Here is a 16,371-nt window from a genome sequence, read left to right as displayed (position 1 = left end):
CCTGCCCAAAAAAAAAAAAAAAAAAGAAAAAAAAGGCCAGATGGTGACTCAGATTCTGCTAAGGTTCAGAATTACCTTAGAATCTTCCTACTTTCTGCTCTGTATTTTATCCCTATCTTAAGTATAGCTATAAAACATAATTGAATTCAGTAATTCATATAAGCCTTTTATAAACTCAAGGTCAATATGAAAAGAGCCCAAAGAAAGTGTTTATGTAATGATTCAGTGTAGAATGACATTATACATTACAGCGTCTTTCACAGACTTTCTGTAAGTTCCATGAAGAATGTATGATATTGCCAAATACAGGTCAATTACCAAATATTGTTTCAGAGTCCCATTGGTCTTAAAGGTTTTATATACATTTCATTTAGGAAGTTCATTTTGGGGAAGTCTCCCAGGGAGAAATTATTTCTCAGGGAACCCTAAGATAAATTTAAAGGAGCTGATGGTATTTTTTATTTCCACTACTCAGTCTTTGCAAAAAAAACCTCAAATAATGACCCCTCTTTCTCTTCAAGACAAATTATAATTTCCTTTACACAGTTAAGTTTTAGGTGAATATTTTGGTTTTATGAACCTCATAAATATCAAGTATTAGTAATATTCCAAATAATGATAGGTTAAAATAGCGTCATATGTCACACCCAAAAAGCTAGCCTCTTTCCTCCTCACATTTTCATATTGCTCCCCCGTCTTCAGAAATCAGCAGGAAAGAAATGACTTGGCAAACAGTAAAATATTATTAAGGCTAAGATAGGCTTCTTTTTTTCCTTTTTGACATGGAGTCTTGCTCTGTCGCCCAGGCTGCAGTGCAGTGACACAATCATGGCTCACCGCGACCTCCACCTCCCAGGTTCAAGTGACTCTCCTGCCTCAGCCTCCCTAGTAGCTGGGATTACAGGCGTGTGCCACTACGCCCAGCTAATTTTGTCTTTTGAGTAGAGATGGGGTTTCATCATGTTGGCCAGGCTGGTCTCAAACTCCTGACCTCAGGTGATCCACCCAGCTCGGCCTCCCAAAGTGCTAGGATTGCAGGCGTGAGCTACCACACCCAGCCTAAGATAGGCTTCTTTTTCACTTGATAGTACTAGATTTTGTTGTTGTTGTTGTTGTTTTTTATTGTTGTTGAGACAGAGTTTTGCTCTTGTTGCCCAGGCTGGAGTGCAATGGCACAATCTCGGCTCGCCGTAACCTCTGCCTCCCAGGTTCAAGTGATTCTCCTGCCTCAGCCTCCCTAGTAGCTGGGATTACAGGCGTGTGCCACCACGCCCAGCTAATTTTGTATTTTTAGTAGAGACGGGGTTTCTCCATGTTGGTCAGGCTGATCTTGAACTCCTGACCTCAGGTGATCTGCCCACCTTGTCCTCCCAAAGTGCTGGGATTACAGGCATGAGCCACTGCGCCTGGCTGATAGAGTACTAAGTTTTATAAAAAACGTAATCATTAATTTACCTCATGGCTCACATAAGAGAGCTCCTTAAAATGCTTTTTCTTTCACCAACAAAAGTGGCATAAAAGGAGTGGTATGTGGCCAGGTGCGGTGGCTCAAGCCTGTAATCCCAGCACTTTGGGAGGCCGAGACGGGCGGATCACGAGGTCAGGAGATCGAGACCATCCTGGCTAACCCGGTGAAACCCCGTCTCTACTAAAAAATACAAAAAACTAGTCAGGCAAGGTGGCGGGCGCCTGTAGTCCCAGCTACTTGGTAGACTGAGGCAGAAGAATGGCATAAACCTGGGAGGCGGAGCTTGCAGTGAGCTGAGATCCGGCCACTGCACTCCAGCCTGGGGGACAGAGCGAGACTCCGTCTCAAAAAAAAAAAAAGGAATAGTATGTAATGTCATTTTAAAGCTCAGCCACCACGCAACTGGCCTAGAATCTCATCCCTTATTAACCACTATTGAATATCTTTTCATCAGTTTCAGTTGCCTTCAGTAAATGTCTGTGTTTGCCATGCAGGATAGAGACATGGCTGTTTTTGTTTAATACAAAATAAAAAATTTCCTTTCGTTCGTGTCTGGTGTGTGTGAAATGGCTGTGCCTTGGCCTTTTGAGTCAAGGTCAGTTTGTGGCATGTTGGGTTCGCCTAACTCTGCTCCTGTAGGTGTTTTTACAGCTCTGCTGGGGCCGACGTAACAATCCCATCATGTGCCTTTTTTATTTTGGGAGGCATTTTTTCCACATTTAAAAATAAAAATCCGCGAGGAGGCATAGGATTTCTGTAGTAAGTAAAGTTTATGGAGTATATTGCCAGAAAAAAAAAAAGTACTTTTTAAATAACACCAGAGATACAAATTAGCCTGGAAGTGCCATTTATTTGGGGAAGTGTTAAACATAAAACTGCTGTCACAGAGACTCAGATAAGCTGTTGAAGTTTACTAACTTTGATTTTATTTTTCTTCCGTTACAACTGAGTCATAGGAAGTAACCATGTGGTTAAAATTAGTAAATTTCTCTTTCCTGTAAACCTTATTGTTATTAATAATGCTTAAATTTCAAGATCTCTAAATGCCCTCCTCAGTATCCTTTTTACTTTATACAAAGGACTGGATTATTATTAGATACTTTTAGTCATTTCTTTAAGGAAAAAACAATCCACATCTAAGTGATCTAATTCTCCTTCAGAAGAAGCAAGAGGCTGGGCGCGGTGGCTCATGCCTGTAAACCTAGCACTTTGGGAGGCTGAGGCGAGCAGATAACTTGAGGTCAGGAGTTCGAGACCAGCCTGGCCAACATGGTGAGACCTGTCTCCACTAAAAATACAAAAATTAGTTAGAAATCGCTTGAACCTAGGAGATAGAGGTTGGAGTGAGCCAAGATCTTGCCACTGCACTCCAGCCTGGGTGACAGAGCGAGACTCTGTCTCAAAAAAAAAAAAAAAAAAAAAAAAAAAAAAAAATTAAGAAGAAGCAAGAGAGTGAAAGAGCCACTATACCCGCCAGTGCAAACATTAGGAAGGCTATTCTGCTCCACTGTCTCGTAACAGTTTACTGCCTACAGGAAGGCTAGAGCCGAGCGACTGTTTCTTTTAAGGCTATGTACGCTTTCCCCAAGATGAATCGGCATAAAGTTCCTAATCAGAGTGTCAGCCATAATAGATAGACTTGTGTCTTTCGAGTTGTGAACTTCAGAGAGGTGCTACTGAGCTGAAGCTAAGCACATTCTAGTCTCAATTTCATGGACAGTTCTTGGGGTTTGGGTTTTTTTGTTGTTGTTGTTATTTTTTGAGGCAAGGTCTCGCTCTGTCACCCAGGCTGGAATGCAGTGGCGCGATCACAGCTCACTGTAGCCTTGAACTCCCCAGGCTCAGGCAATCTTCCCATCTCAGCCTCCCGAGTAGCTGGGACTACAGGTGCACACCACCACACCCAGCTAATTTTTGTTTGTTTTGTTTTTTACTTTGAGACACAGTTTCGCCCAGGCTGGAGTGCAGTGGCGCAATCTTGGCTCACTGCAACCTCCGCCTCCTCAGTTTAAGTGATTCTCATGCCTCAACCTCTGAGTAGGTGGGATTACAGGTGCCCACCACCACACCTGGCTAATTTTTGTATTTTTAGTAGAGACGGGGTTCGGGTTAGGGTTGGCCAGGCTGGTCTTGAACTCCTGACTGCAAGTGATCTGCCCACCTCAGCCTCCCAAAGTGCTGGGATTTCAGGCATGAGCCAGCATGCCCAGCCAATGTTTCTTTATTTTCAGTGTTTTCCGTTTTCCGTTGTGAGTTTCTCATCGTAAAGCATTTGTTTGCCCTACATCAAAGCGCTGATGGGGTGGAAGGCCTTTAGTCCTGAGGTCGTAACGTGCGCTCTTCCGTGACAGTGTGCTTCTGGGACCGGGGCCTTGGGGAGCTGCTTTGAGAGCCGTGTGGTCGTGGTATGCGAGAAGATGATGAGCCGAGCCTGCTGGGCGAAGTCCAAGCACTTGATCCACTCCAAGACGTTCCGCGGAATGACCCTCCTCCACCTGGCCGCTGCCCAGGGCTATGCCACCCTAATCCAGACCCTCATCAAATGGCGGTAAGGCTGTGGTGCAGCTGGCTGGGGGTCAGCCTCACGCGTCCTTGCTCACATTCTTCCTGAGCACTGCCACCCGCAGAAGAAATCTCCCCGTTCGGTCCGCTTTATAGCCGGCGAGCAAAGGGCTTTGTCCTAGGAGTTTCCAAGGGAGTTTTATGAACTTGTTCCCAAGAAATACCCAGTAAGATAATAATTAAATGTTGGATTTGTTATTTTCTTTGAACTCCTAGCCAAATGGAGTGTCCACGCTGCCCTGGGACTCTGTTTCTTCACCATGGGGATGTTATATGCCCAGTTGGGTTTCATCTTGGTGGGGTTTTATAACACTGTGGTGTTGCCTTTTAACGGTGATGAATAGTGTGATAATTTCTGGTGCTCTCCCTTATAGTACAAAGCACGCGGATAGCATTGACCTGGAACTGGAAGTTGACCCTTTGAATGTGGATCACTTCTCCTGTACCCCTCTGGTAAGGAATGGGTTCACGTAGCCCCCTCGCCATCCTTCCAGCCTGGCATCGGATGTGCCTGGTTCCCACTGTTGTCTCTTGCTGACAATGGCATGTTTTGGAGATACTATGGGAATCTTCAGTGGCCCCACCGAGATTGCCAGCAAGGACCAGTTTGTCAGTTGGCACCAATGGCAAAAGTCAGGTCTGGTCTTGACCTCTGATTGAGAACGCTTGCTGTGTCTCCTTGTCTTCTAGATGTGGGCGTGTGCCCTAGGGCACTTGGAAGCTGCCGTCGTGCTGTACAAGTGGGACCGTCGGGCCATCTCGATTCCTGACTCTCTAGGAAGGCTGCCTTTGGGAATTGCCAGGTCACGGGGTCATGTGAAGTTAGCAGAGTGTCTGGAGCACCTGCAGAGAGATGAGCAGGCTCAGCTTGGACAGAACCCCAGAATCCACTGTCCTGCAAGCGAAGAGCCCAGCACAGAGAGCTGGATGGCCCAGTGGCACAGCGAAGCCATCAGCTCTCCAGAAATACCCAAGGGAGTCACTGTTATTGCAAGCACCAACCCAGGTAAGAATTCAGAATCATGACATCTCAGAGCTTGACAGAGATCCCGTTTGCTTTCATGCAGCTGCCCTCAGCAAAGTCCATAGGATAGTCACAAACATTTCTGATTTTTTGTTCATGTTTCTGATTTTTCCTTAAGAATGCTTAGTGCTGCCCCCTCCCCCAGTACAGAAGAAAGTAGCAAAAGTTCTATGTTCATGCAAGAAATACATAATTTTGGAGGAGGATGATCTGAATCTGATGTATGCTCCTGGGGATATTGAAACGTTAGGGACGGGTCTTGAGTTCCGGCTTTGCGCTTGGTGTCTCTCAGGCATAGAGAAAGTGTTGAATCTTTAGGATTCCTAGTTGTATCTCCTGTCCTGACTATCCTTTCTACTGTACTTTTCAGAGCTGAGAAGACCTCGTTCTGAACCCTCTAATTACTACAGCAGTGAGAGCCACAAAGATTATCCGGCTCCCAAAAAGCATAAATTGAACCCTGAGTACTTCCAGACAAGGCAGGAGAAGCTGCTTCCCACTGCACTGAGTCTGGAAGAGCCAAATATCAGGAAGCAAAGCCCTAGTTCTAAGCAGTCTGTCCCCGAGACACTCAGCCCCAGTGAAGGAGTGAGGGACTTCAGCCGGGAACTCTCCCCTCCCACTCCAGAGACTGCAGCATTTCAAGCCTCTGGATCTCAGCCTGTAGGAAAGTGGAATTCCAAAGATCTTTACATTGGTGTGTCTACAGTACAGGTGACTGGAAATCCGAAGGGGACCAGTGTAGGAAAGGAGGCAGCACCTTCACAGGTGCGTCCACGGGAACCAATGAGTGTCCTGATGATGGCTAACAGAGAGGTGGTGAATACAGAGCTGGGGTCCTACCGTGATAGTGCAGAAAATGAAGAATGCGCCCAGCCCATGGATGACATACAGGTAAAAAGCAGGGACAGGGTAAGCCCGCAGAGGCCGGTGCGTTACAGTCGCTGTGATCTTTACGTTCAGTTTCCGAAGGTTGTATCGTTTTCTCCCCCGCGAAGGCTTCGAAGTCTGGTCTTGTGCAGAACGTCGTTGGAGTATCTTCTTTCCTTGGGGCCACATTTTCATTTGGTGAATCGGGCACCGGGGATAGGGCCTGAATACCAGTGACCCTGGTCTCAGCAAAGCCTTCCCTCTTTGTACCAACTCCTCAGAACTCACTCAGGACCCTACAGTACGTCATCCGCTTCCTCCTTGCATTTAGGTTGATTGATTTCACTGTTTTAAGTACTAGTTAGAATATAGTCAAGGCCCTAAAAATAGCTAGGACTGGAAGCCCATGGATAGATTTTGAATTATCTGAGTGACCTTGACCGGCATAGCTATCATCTAGCCATTGTAAAGGGCATATATGGCGTGAGGCTCTCAGGAGGGTGGTGAAATATTCCTAAAGCTGATAACTGACTGCCCTTATAATAAATCTAGCAATTCCAGAATCCTTTTAGGACCTTAAAGTTGTTACGGACTAAGAGAATATGTACTGAAATAAACTTGACATTAGCCTAATAAGCAAATTCCATCTATTAAAATATATAGGGGAGGACCATAAGGGCAGCCTAAAAACATGTTTGACTTCCTCTCTTTCCAGCTTCACATTGATGCAACCTGAAACAAATGTAAAAGGGAAAAAAAAGACTCAAAATTCAACAGGGCACCCGTGCCTGTAGAAGTGATACAAGGAGAGGGAGGTGTGTGGAGGAGATCACGTGTCCTGGTCAGCACGTCTTGGGAGAGGCCTGATTTCTGAGCCATTCCTGCTCGTTGCATCCCGGGGGCCCCTTCTTGCCAGCCCTCTGCTGTTTGCAGAGGATGAGAAAAGAAGCTTGCATGCTCACCAATGTGTTCCCATTTCTGGGGAGTTGTTGGGGGCACCACTTCTGACCTACTGTATCAGTCCGTTCTCACGCGGCTGCTAAGGACATACTCCAGACTGGGGAATTTATAAAGAAAAAGAGATTTAATGGACTCACAGTTCCACGTGGCTGGGGAGGCCTCACAATCATAGCAGAAGGCGAAAGTCACATCTTATATGGTGGCAGGCAAGAGAGAATGAGAGCCGAGCGAAAGCGGAAACCCCTTAGAAAACCATCAGCTCTCGAGAGACTTCTTCACTACCACGAGAACAGTATTCGGTTATCTCCCCCTGGGTCCCTCCCACAACACAGGGGAATTATGGGAGCTACAGTTCAAGATGAGATTTGGGTGGAGACACAGCCAAACCATATCACCTACCAACCACTGCAGTCGTGGGGAGGACTGCTCAGAAAAATCAAACAATGTTTTAGACAAGAGGCTGGTACATTTCTTCTATAAAGAGCCAAGTAGTGAATATTTTGAGGCTCTATAGGCCTTACAGACTTTGTCCTAGCTACTTAATGGGCCCTAACAGCACCAAAACAGCCTTAGCATTAAATGGAGGAGGGTGACTGTCTCCTAGTAAAACTTTATTTACACAAACAGGCAGCTGGCTGGATTCAGCCTGCCATCGTTTACCAAATCCTGTTTTACACAATTCCTGATGGAACCCACACCAGACACCAAAACTGAGCAATCTAGAACTATATTATAAATATGAATACCTAGGACCTTCCCACAGTGGTGGACGTGCCCTCTATCCATGCCGCCCACCGTGGGAGACATTCGGTGCCACATGCGGAATCAGGCACTCCATCAGCATAGCTGTCATCTAGCCATTGTAAAGGGCATATGTATGAAATATAGCCAGTGCAACTCAGGAACTGGGTTTCTAATTTTATTTAAGTTTAAATAGCCATTGGATAGCGCAGCTTTTTAGAAAGTGGTCTTCGCTGAAACAGAGTTCATGCAGGAAATAGAAAATAACCTTTAAAAAATCCACTTCCTATTTTCACAGATCTGTAAGAGAATAACATCTTGCCAAATTAAGAGCGTGCGTCTGTGGAAAAAGCAGCAGTCTAAAGAAAGTTTTTAGCCACGTGAGAAGATAACACTTAAAACAATGAAACAATTTTTGAAAATGGCAAAAACCGTTCATAGAGGAGTGAACAATCAAACCAGGAAAACTGAGCAATTATTGGTAGTGTGGCTGTATGTGAGAGGCAGTTGTGAGGAAGAGACTCTTTAAATAGAAGAGGAATAATGTTTAAACAGTCTCCTAGAACTAAAATTCTAAATTATTTTAACCAAACCAGGGAAGGTAGAGAAATGAAGAGAGTAAAAGTGTATGAAAGCTCTCTGGTTCAGAGACAGTAATAGATTTTGTTCCACTCGTGATATAGATAGATGTGCACTGGATAGGCTGAAATATGCTAGTTAGAAATGTCAAGTTAGTAGGTAGCATAAAACGGGCTACAGGCGGGGCGCGGTGGCTCAAGCCTGTAATCCCAGCACTTTGGGAGGCCGAGACGGGCGGATCACGAGGTCAGGAGATCGAGACCATCCTGGCTAATACGGTGAAACCCCGTCTCTACTAAAAAATACACACACAAAAAAAAAAACTAGCTGGGCGAGGTGGCGGGTGCCTGTAGTCCTGGCTACTCGGGAGGCTGACGCAGGAGGATGGTGTAAACCCGGGAGGCGGAGCTTGCAGTGAGCTGATATCCGGGCACTGCACTCCAGCCTGGGCAACAAAGCTNTTAAATAGAAGAGGAATAATGTTTAAACAGTCTCCTAGAACTAAAATTCTAAATTATTTTAACCAAACCAGGGAAGGTAGAGAAATGAAGAGAGTAAAAGTGTATGAAAGCTCTCTGGTTCAGAGACAGTAATAGATTTTGTTCCACTCGTGATATAGATAGATGTGCACTGGATAGGCTGAAATATGCTAGTTAGAAATGTCAAGTTAGTAGGTAGCATAAAAACGGGCTACAGGCGGGGCGCGGTGGCTCAAGCCTGTAATCCCAGCACTTTGGGAGGCCGAGACGGGCGGATCACGAGGTCAGGAGATCGAGACCATCCTGGCTAATACGGTGAAACCCCGTCTCTACTAAAAAATACACACACAAAAAAAAAAACTAGCTGGGCGAGGTGGCGGGTGCCTGTAGTCCTGGCTACTCGGGAGGCTGACGCAGGAGGATGGTGTAAACCCGGGAGGCGGAGCTTGCAGTGAGCTGATATCCGGGCACTGCACTCCAGCCTGGGCGATCAGAGCGAGACTCCGTCTCAAAAAAAAAAAAAAAAAAAAAAGGCCACAGAAGGACAGGCGCGGTGGCTCATGCCTGTATTCTTAGCATTTTGGGAGGCCAAGGCGGGAGGATCACCTGAGTTCAGGAGTTCGAGACCAGTCTGGCCAACATGGTGAAACTCTGTCTCTACTAAAAATACAAAAATTAGCCAGGCGTGGTGGTGGGTGCATGTAATCCCAGCTACTCGGGAGGCTGAGGCACAAGAATTGCTTGAACCTGGTGGTGGAGGTTGCAGCGAGCCGAGATCACGCTACTGCCTGCCTGGGTGACACAGCAAGACTCCATCTCAAAAAGAAAACAAACAAACAGAAAAAAAACAGGCTACAGAATTTCTAAGTCATTGAAGGGGAAAAAAGAAAATTTGGCCCATTTGGAAAAGTTCAGGGATGGTAACAAAGGAAAACGTAACTATAGAAATCACAGGAAACGGGAACCTTTTCACACAGGATTCATTCACACTCTAGGAAGTGATAATTCTATTAAAGGGCAGATTTTTGGATTTGGTTTTTTGTTTTTATTTTGTTTTGTTTTGTTTTTTGAGACAAAGTCTCAAAGTTAGAGTGCAGGTGCGCCATCTCTGCTTACGGCAACCTCCACTTCCCGGGTTCACGCCATTCTCCTGCCTCAGCCTCCCGAGTAGCTGGGACTACGGGTGCCTGCCACCATGCCCGGCTAATTTTTTGTATTTTTAGTAGAGATGGGGTTTCGCTGTGTTAGCCAGGATGGTCTCGATCTCCTGACCTCATGATCTGCTCACCTCGGCCTCCCAAAGTGCTGGGATTATAGGCGTGAGCCACCGCGCCTGGCCTCGGTTTTTTGTTTTTTGTTTTTTTTTTTTTAATAAAAGCAAGATATATGCTACTTGTAAGAAATACAACCAAAATGAAATGAAAGAGAAACAATGAAAATGAAATGATAGAACTATAATAGATAAATGAGTATAAAAAGAAAAAAGATGAAAAGTACAATTCAAGGCAAATTTTATATATATATAGTTTATCAAGAAGATATGACAGTTGCAAACTATTGTATATCTAGCACCATAACCTTGAAACATTACAGCAAATACTAGTAAATACAAAGAAATGTGGACCCACAGTCATAGTGTGCTACTAACACCTAGCTCAGAATTTTTTCAGATCAAGTAGATATGAAAAGCATATGAACAAGTTGAACAACAAAATCAGAAGGCTTGACTTAATATGTATTTAATATATGATAGATTTAATATATGATATATATATAACTATATGCATATATGTAGTTAATACACATAGCAATTACATATATAATTGTTCTTTTCAGATATCCAAGACACATTTATGAAAACTGCTCATATACTAGGACATGAAGAAAATTTGAATACAAATCCAAAGCTACCCATTTAAAAGCTGTCTTCTCTGAGCACAACCCGTGAAATTTAGAAATGAGTGACGTGTCTTTTCAGGTCCAGCTGCTGAGAATGTTACTTAAGATGTTTTTACGTTGTTACGTGTTTATAAAATGGAGGATTTAGGAAAGTGATTGTAGAGTGACAACCTTTTAGGCTTCAGAAATTCCACCTTGCTTTTTAAATATATTAAATATATATTGAATACTTTCATGGAAAGAGAATAAAGGCAAGATTTACGTCCTACCGTTTGAGTCACAAATCAAGAGGGCCAACAGTGAAGGTGAAAGAAAGCTACAATTTTTTTTTTTTTTTTTTTTTTGAGACAGAGTCTTGCTATGTCACCCAGGCTGGAGTGCAGTGGTGCCATCTTGGCTCACTGCAACATCCATCTCCTGGGTTCAAGCAATTCTCCTGCCTCAGCCTCTCTAGTATCTGGGATTACAGATACTGTAAGAAAGCACTAGGCCTGCACCACCATGTCTGGCAAATTTTGGGGGTTATTTTGGGTAGAGACAGGGTTTTGCCATGTTGCCCAGCCTGGGCTTGAACTCCTGAGCTCAGGCAATCCGCCCTCCTCAGCCTCCCAAAGTGCTGAGATTACAGGCATGAGCTACCATACCTGGCCTAATATATTTTTCTTAAATTTTTTATTTTATTCTTATTACAAAAACTAATTCTTGTTCTTTGATGAAAATTTATAACATTGTCCACAATAAGCATTTTTAACAGCTTTATTGAGGTATAATTTACATATGATAAAATTTACCCATTTTAAGTGCACAGGGGATGGCTTCTAGTAAATATACACAGCTGTGCAACCATCGCCACAGTCCCTTTCTAGAAGACTTCCAACTCACTCCAGAGTGCCCTCTGCCCATCTGCAGTCCATCTCTGCCCAGCCTTAGGCAACCACTGATCTGATTCTATCCCCAGAGGTTTGCTTTTTCTAGACGTTTCATATAAGTGGAGTCATACACCATGCAGTCTACTGTGGCTTTTTCTACTTAGCAGGATGTTTTTGAGGCTCCTTCATGTTGCAGGAGAAGCATTTTGTCACCTCGTATAGTTCCATTGAGAACATTTTCAGTTCACTTAAGAACCCAAAGTGCTGTGTTTCAGTTACCACTTCTAAGAGGTATGCAAGGACATTTTTAAGAATCAGTTCACATCTCTGATTTGCGTAAAGAATATCTTAATCGACACCAGCTTTGAGGATTCTTTTTCTTTTTTTTTTTTTTTTGAGTTGGAGTCTCGTGCTGTCGCCCAGGCTAGAGTGCAGTGGTGCGATCTCAGTTCGCTGCAACTTCCTCCTCCCAGGTTTAAGCAATTCTCCTGCCTCTGTAGCTGGGATTACAGGCATGCGCCACCATGCCTGGCTAATTTTTGTATTTTTAGTAGAGATGGGGTTTCACCACGTTGGCCAGGATGGTCTGGAACTGCTGACCTCAAGTGATCCACCCGTCTTGGCCTCCCAAGCTGCTGGGATTACAGGCGTGAGCCACTATTCCCTGTCTAAACTAGGGTTCTCTAGGCCAAGCAAAAGGGGGTGGTTAGATATTGGTTCTATAACTAATAGTGACACCTCATTAATATTACAAGTTACTCTAGAACTGCCCAGTGTCATTAATTGGTTGACTCTGAGAGTAGGGAGTACGTACAAGCCAGAAGTTCTCCAAGACTGGGCTAAAGGTCTGGGGCCAGACTATGACTTGGAGATAATCGGGTCTCAGGATCTCAGCATATTTCGGTGTATTATGTTATAACCTTAAAATGATATTTGCATTGGATTGAGGTGGAAGTCTGCCCTCCTGCCTTACTATTTTTTTCTCTCCAAGGTGAGGCAGGGGAGGTAGACCTGGATAACTTTTAAGGCTCCTTTCTAACCTGTGTGTTCTGTGAACTTCTGACTTCAGGTGAACATGATGACCTTGGCAGAACACATTATTGAAGCTACACCTGACCGAATCAAGCAGGAGAATTTTGTGCCCATGGAGTCCTCAGGATTGGAAAGAACAGACCCTGCCACCATTAGCAGTACAATGAGCTGGCTGGCCAGTTACCTAGCGGATGCTGACTGCCTGCCCAGTGCTGCCCAGATCCGGTGAGTAAAGTTACCGGGATCACTACGCAAGTTAGATTCCCGGATCTAACTGGAGGCAGGGGAGGCTGATTGTATTTGATGAATGCCGTGTCATAGCAGACCATACCAAGGAAGGAAGGAAGCACTAGGACAAGTTCTGTTGCCACTTTAAAGGCCCAGCTCCTATTCCTGCCTCTCCCGTTATTTTTTTTACTGCTATCAGAGCATAAGAGATCGTGTTAAGCTGGGCGCGGTGGCTCACGCCGGTAATCCCAGCACTTTGGGAGGCCGAGACGGGGGGATCACCTGAGGTCAGGAGTTGGAGCCCAGCCTGGCCAACATGGTGAAACTGAATCTCTACTAAAAATAAAAAATTAAGCCGGGAGTGGTGGAAGGCACCTAATCCCAGCTACTTGGGAGGCTGAGGCAGGAGAATCGCTTGAACCCAAGAGGCGGAGGTTACAGTGAGCTGAGATGGCACCACTGCACTCCATCCTGGGCAACACAGCAAGATTCTGTCTTAAAACACACACACACACACACAAAGATAATGTAGCATAATGTTTCCCCTAATTCAGTTGAAGTTTTCTAAAGGCAGTAGAGTATGCTGCTACTAGGTTTTAGTATTTAGCATAGCACTAAAGTCATGATAGGTGTTGGGTATGAACTTACTCAATCGAAGTACACTGGGTATGTTTAGCAACTTGCCTAACTGAATGGAGGCATGTTCCTAATTGCCCACAGTGGCTTCTGGCAGATACCATCTTGGTTCATTCATTAATATCTAATGGATTGTGCAAATCAATTATTAATCTATGTCTCCTTTTTCTCCTCTTGTTTCAGAAGTGCATATAACGAGCCTCTAACCCCTTCTTCTAATACCAGCTTGAGCCCTGTTGGCTCTCCCGTCAGTGAAATCGCTTTTGAGAAACCTAACCTTCCCTCTGCTGCGGATTGGTCAGAATTCCTGAGTGCATCTACCAGTGAGAAGGTAGAGAATGAGTTTGCTCAGCTCACTCTGTCTGATCATGAACAGAGAGAACTCTATGAGGCTGCCAGGCTTGTCCAGACAGCTTTCCGGAAATACAAGGTAAACTAGAACAGAACCTTCATTTTGTGACATTCTTAAGATCAGGGAGGATAGAGGAAAGTCAGAATCGTGCGAATGAAAACATTGACCATTTCTTTTTTTCCTCTGAATGTGTAGAATTTTTTTGGAAGTCTCCAATTTATTAAGATTCACTGTATAACATATCTGTGTGTGTATCTGCTTTGTAAAAATTTTTATTGTAAAATATTCAGAGCATAAAGTTTGTGATTTTGTCTATTTTAAAGTGTGCAACGTGGGGGCATTAAGTATATTCACTGCTGTGCGACCGTCACTGCTACCCATTTCCAGAACTTTCTCAATCTCCCAGATCATTTGCTTTTAACAATCAGTTTTTAAACAGTTAAACATGAAATTTTTATCAAATGTTTACAAAGTTCCTGAAGCACCTTCGTAGAAGAGTTTCAGAAGCACGGTCTTCTCAAGCATCTGAGGCATAGAGAATTAACTGGCTGGGACAAGGGCCCGTCCATGGTTAGGCCAGGGCAGGAATGGAGCTCTCCTGGCACAGAACAGTGCTGATTTTTCTTTTCTTCTTTTTTTTTAAATGGAGTCACGTTCTGTTGCCCAGGCTAGAGAAGTACAGTGGTGCAATCTCCGCTCTCTGCCACCTCCACCTCCCAATGCAGGTGATTCTCCTGCCTCAGCCTCCCAAGTAGCTGGAATTACTGGCGTGTGCCGCCATACCTATCTAATTCTTGTATTTTTGGTAGAGACAGGTTTTCACTGTGTTGACCAGGCTGGTCTCGAACTCCTGACCTCAAGTGATCTGCCTGCCTTGGCCTCCCAGAGTACTGGGATTACAGGCTTGAGCCGCCGCGCCTGGCCTTGATTTTTCTATTCGACCTTGCCGTCCCAAGTACAATGTCTCTTTAGTATTCCTTAAAGCAAATTTCACGAGCTTATAGAATTTTTAATGAAAGTTGTTAATGTCACATTAAATAATTCTCAGAAGCTTTAGTAAAATAATGTTAGCCACATCACCTTGTCAACATACTGTTGGTAATGATATGGATGCCTGTTATTCAGTTAATATAAAGTAAAGTGACCCCTCTGCTGCTAGGAGGTCACGACCTAAAGCAGGGGTTTTCAACTGGAGGCCTGGGGACTAACTCCAGGCAGCCCCTCAACTCCTAAAATTAAGCAGTAAAGCTCTTCTATGTGCATTTTTGGTGGGAAGGGGACCCATGGCTTCCTACAGATTCTCAAAGTGGTCTCCAACCACTCCCAAAAAGGTGTTAAAAGCCATTAATCCTTGATCCAAAAGTAAAGTAGTTGGGGTTATCTTAGGAAAGATAGTTGAGATCTGGCAAGACAAATAGTACAGTGCCTAATTTGTTAAATACTTTAAAAAGGAATATATTTTTAGTCTACTTAACATTCCAAAATCATAGTTTTATTTAGAAGCAAGGATAGTCTGAGGTTTATTCTATAAATTCATTTTTCCTCATTTATAATTAATTATCAATATTTTTTGGTAAACCTGGGATCTCAGCTCTGAGAAGGTGCATTAAATGAATAGTAATAAAAAGCTGATATTTCTGGTAATCATTACTGATTTTTTTCTCCTTACTTTACCCTTAAGGGTCGACCCTTGCGGGAACAGCAAGAAGTAGCTGCTGCTGTCATTCAGCGTTGTTACAGAAAATATAAACAGGTAAACCTCAGTTTTGCACCACAGAAGGGAACTGTGCCCCACCCGAGGCCACTGAGGATCCTGGTGTGCAGTTTGGCTAAAGAGCACTACATCTAGTACTTCATTACAGAGACTTAATTTGTTTTTTGTTTTTTGTTTTTTTGTTTTTCTGTTTTTTTGTTTTTTTGTTTTTGAAATGGAGTCTGGCTCTGTCGCCCAGGCTGGAGTGCAGTGGCACGATCTGGGCTCACTGCAACCTCCACCTCCCAGGTTCAAGCGATTCTCCTGCCTCTGCCTCCCAAGTAGCTGGGACTACAGGCGTGTGCTACCATGCCCAGCTGATTTTTCTAGTTTTAGTAGAGTCGGGGTTTCACCATGTTGCCAGGTTGATCTTGAACTCCTGACCTCAAGTGATCTGCCTGCCTCGGCCTCCCAAAGTGCTGGGATTACATGTGTGAGCCACTGCGCCTGGCCAGAGACTTAGTTTGAACTGCCATGATAAAACAAACAAAAACAAAACAAACAAACAAACAAAAACCAGGGGAAGCCAGACATGGTGGTTGGTGTGTCCCTGTAATCCCAGCTCCTCGAGAGGCTGAGGCCAGAGGATCTTCTTGAGCCCAGGTATCGAAGTCCAGCTTGGACCTCGTCTCTAAAACAAAAAGAGGAAAACAAAACCATCTGCAATTAGACTTGCACCGCAAAACAGTTTTTGTCCACATTTTTGATCTTTTGGTATTATTACCTACCGAGATACTGGTCTGATCCTAACACTATTATCTTTGCGGGGAGGATCTATGGTCCAATACTTTCATAAACTCCCTAGTAATTAGAGAACTCTGGGGAATCCAATGTGTGATACGGTGATTGGAGAAGGTAAATGCTGGCTATGTATTACGTTTGAGTTTGAATTACAGAAGGTATTTAATCTTTGGCCATT

General features: G+C 44.2%; 1 protein-coding gene across 2 annotated transcripts in view; it reads left to right on the top strand.

Moving 5' to 3' along the window:
* The window catches only part of CAMTA1 (calmodulin binding transcription activator 1), a 980,313-nt gene that overhangs the window by 942,887 nt on the left and 21,055 nt on the right, over positions 1-16,371 (top strand). For both annotated transcript variants that reach the window (XM_017856059.1, XM_017856060.1), the window contains 7 exons: positions 3,820-4,016; positions 4,405-4,483; positions 4,721-5,036; positions 5,425-5,948; positions 12,521-12,708; positions 13,531-13,777; positions 15,381-15,452. In XM_017856059.1, coding sequence (XP_017711548.1) covers positions 3,820-4,016; positions 4,405-4,483; positions 4,721-5,036; positions 5,425-5,948; positions 12,521-12,708; positions 13,531-13,777; positions 15,381-15,452 — 1,623 coding nt within the window. The remainder of the gene's footprint in view (positions 1-3,819; positions 4,017-4,404; positions 4,484-4,720; positions 5,037-5,424; positions 5,949-12,520; positions 12,709-13,530; positions 13,778-15,380; positions 15,453-16,371) is intronic.

This window comes from Rhinopithecus bieti, unplaced genomic scaffold, assembly GCF_001698545.2.
Source record: "Rhinopithecus bieti isolate Rb0 unplaced genomic scaffold, ASM169854v2 scaffold_40368, whole genome shotgun sequence".
NCBI classification, from domain to species: Eukaryota; Metazoa; Chordata; class Mammalia; order Primates; family Cercopithecidae; genus Rhinopithecus; species Rhinopithecus bieti.
Note: the sequence above shows the minus strand (reverse complement) of the source record. Positions and strands in the feature narration are given on the sequence as shown.